Raw genomic sequence first — 1,983 nt, 5'->3', positions numbered from 1 at the left:
TGCTAAAGCCAAGAGGCAAATATAGACAAAGGAAAAAGATGGAGGGAAATGAGGTAGGGCTGCCCAGCTGGGAAAGAGGCAGGGGTGGAGGACTCAGGGGATGGTGAAACAGGGTACCCCTCCACAGTACTCACAGGTCTCTATGTCTGCAGAAGCCAACTTTCCAGTGGCTCCAAAGTGGATCCTGATGAATTTTCCCTAGGGGGGGCGGGGGTGGTGGTGAGACAAAGAATGAGAGAACTGGCCAGAAGGGACAGAATGGAGATGTTGACCTCAACTCAACTCAGAATGCCTCGGTTGATTCTGGAAACGTAAACGGCCTATTTGGTGTCTTAGGGAAAAGGATGCCCATCCCACTTACCACCCAGGGATCAATGAGTGGAAACAACAGTATGAGATCGGCATGTACATAATGCCTGCTGTGGGTACCTCTATATCATCTTATGTAATTCTCCTAAGTGCCTTCAAGATAGACAGTATTACCCCTGTTTCATAGATGAGGGAACTGGGTCTCAGAGAGGTGTGGGGACTTTCTGAACAAGTGGGAATTTTGGGATTTAGCTCCAAAGCTCATGCTCTTTTTCCACTTCTGATGTGGAAAAGGTTTGGAAGTAGTCATCAGAAAAATCTAAAATGTGGTCAAAATTAGCTCCGCCACTTGACTTTGAAACAACTGTGGTGACTCTGATCTCCTTCTTGGGGTTCCCAGAACTCAGGGAGCCAGGTTGAGCTGGGGAGTGTTTGGAGGAAGTGTGTGTATGTGTGTGCACTTCTGCTGACACCCAAAGCCAAATACAGTACAATTGACAGGATGTGGTGACTGTTGGCAAAAAAGTGCCCTGCTTTCGTCAAGGCCAGATGAGGCTGGTTGGCAGCTGAGCTGGTCAAGGGCACTCACGAAGCGGGAGGAGTTGTCGTTCCGGACAGTCTTGGCATTGCCAAAGGCCTCTAGGGCGGGGTTGGCCTGAATGATCTGGTCCTCCAGGGTGCCCTGCGAAGGGAGCAGAACCCCAGGGTTCATCTCCCACCCACCTCCAGGCAGCGGTGAGAAGGACAGGGAGGCTAATCTGGCCCTGGGGGTTGGGGGTGGGAGTGGGTGAACAGCGGTGGGTCTGTGGCTCCAAAGGGCTATATTTGGTCCTCAAAGTGTGTGTCTCCTGCCAGGAAGGTCTTCAGCACTGGGCTGACCCTCAGGAGCCCCGCTCAGTGGTGCTGTCCCCGTTGCTGTCCAGGGCAGGGTTAGGGGTAACCTGGGTCAGCCTGCCCCTAGACCCTCTTTCTGCTGAGCCCATGGCTCACACAAGCACCTTGTTTGCATTGGTGGTGTCCTTCTTGCCACGGTCTCCTATGGCTGCGATGCTGGCAAAGTACTGGATGACACGTTTCGTGTTCACAGTCTTCCCAGCCCCGGATTCTCCGCTGGAGGCAACAGGAACCAACCAGAACTCAGTAATCCTACCGTTCTCTCTTCAGAACCCAACACTCCTGCACTCCTCCCCTCAGAGTCCCAGCCATCTAAACTCCCCCAGCTGAGCCTAGCACCCTACAGAATTCCTCTGTCATCTTCCTCAATCTGTCACACCTCTAGTGAGAGCTCTGCACCCCACACTCCCTACAATCACAGCCTTAACCCTTTCCTTCCCACCTGTACCCCAGGAGTCAGCCTGGGCCCCCCACCCCACCCCATGCCCTCTGTGGGTGGATGGTGCTCACTCACGTAATGAGGATGGACTGGTTCTCCCTATCTGCAAGAGATAAGAGAGGCAATGGTGTCAGGGCTGAGGGCCCAGGTGGGTGGTGAGGCACAGGTCAGGGGTTGCTGGACTCACCTGTCAGCATGTACTGATAGGCATTGTTGGAGATGGAGAAGATGTGAGGTGGTGCCTCACTCCTCTTCTTGCCCCGGTAGGCAGCCACCACCTCAGCATTGTACACTGGCAGCCACTTATAGGGGTTGACAGTGACACAGAAGAGGCCTGAGTA

The 1,983-nt window shown here is 53.7% G+C and overlaps 1 protein-coding gene across 1 annotated transcript; it reads right to left on the bottom strand.

Annotated features, from left to right (window-relative positions):
• Positions 1-134: 134 nt before the first annotated feature.
• LOC101355843 (myosin-6-like) lies at positions 135-1,934 on the bottom strand (the record flags this gene model as incomplete). The annotated part of the gene is made up of 5 exons (XM_012560007.1): positions 135-198; positions 899-991; positions 1,302-1,419; positions 1,718-1,745; positions 1,830-1,934. Coding segments are annotated over 5 exons (408 nt in total), but the record flags the coding sequence as incomplete, so codon positions are not given.
• Positions 1,935-1,983: the final 49 nt, after the last annotated feature.

Source organism: Trichechus manatus, unplaced genomic scaffold, assembly GCF_000243295.1.
Source record: "Trichechus manatus latirostris isolate Lorelei unplaced genomic scaffold, TriManLat1.0 scaffold03830, whole genome shotgun sequence".
In the NCBI taxonomy this organism is placed as follows: Eukaryota; Metazoa; Chordata; class Mammalia; order Sirenia; family Trichechidae; genus Trichechus; species Trichechus manatus.
The sequence above is the reverse complement of the archived record's forward strand: the minus strand, read 5'-3'. Positions and strand labels throughout refer to the sequence as shown.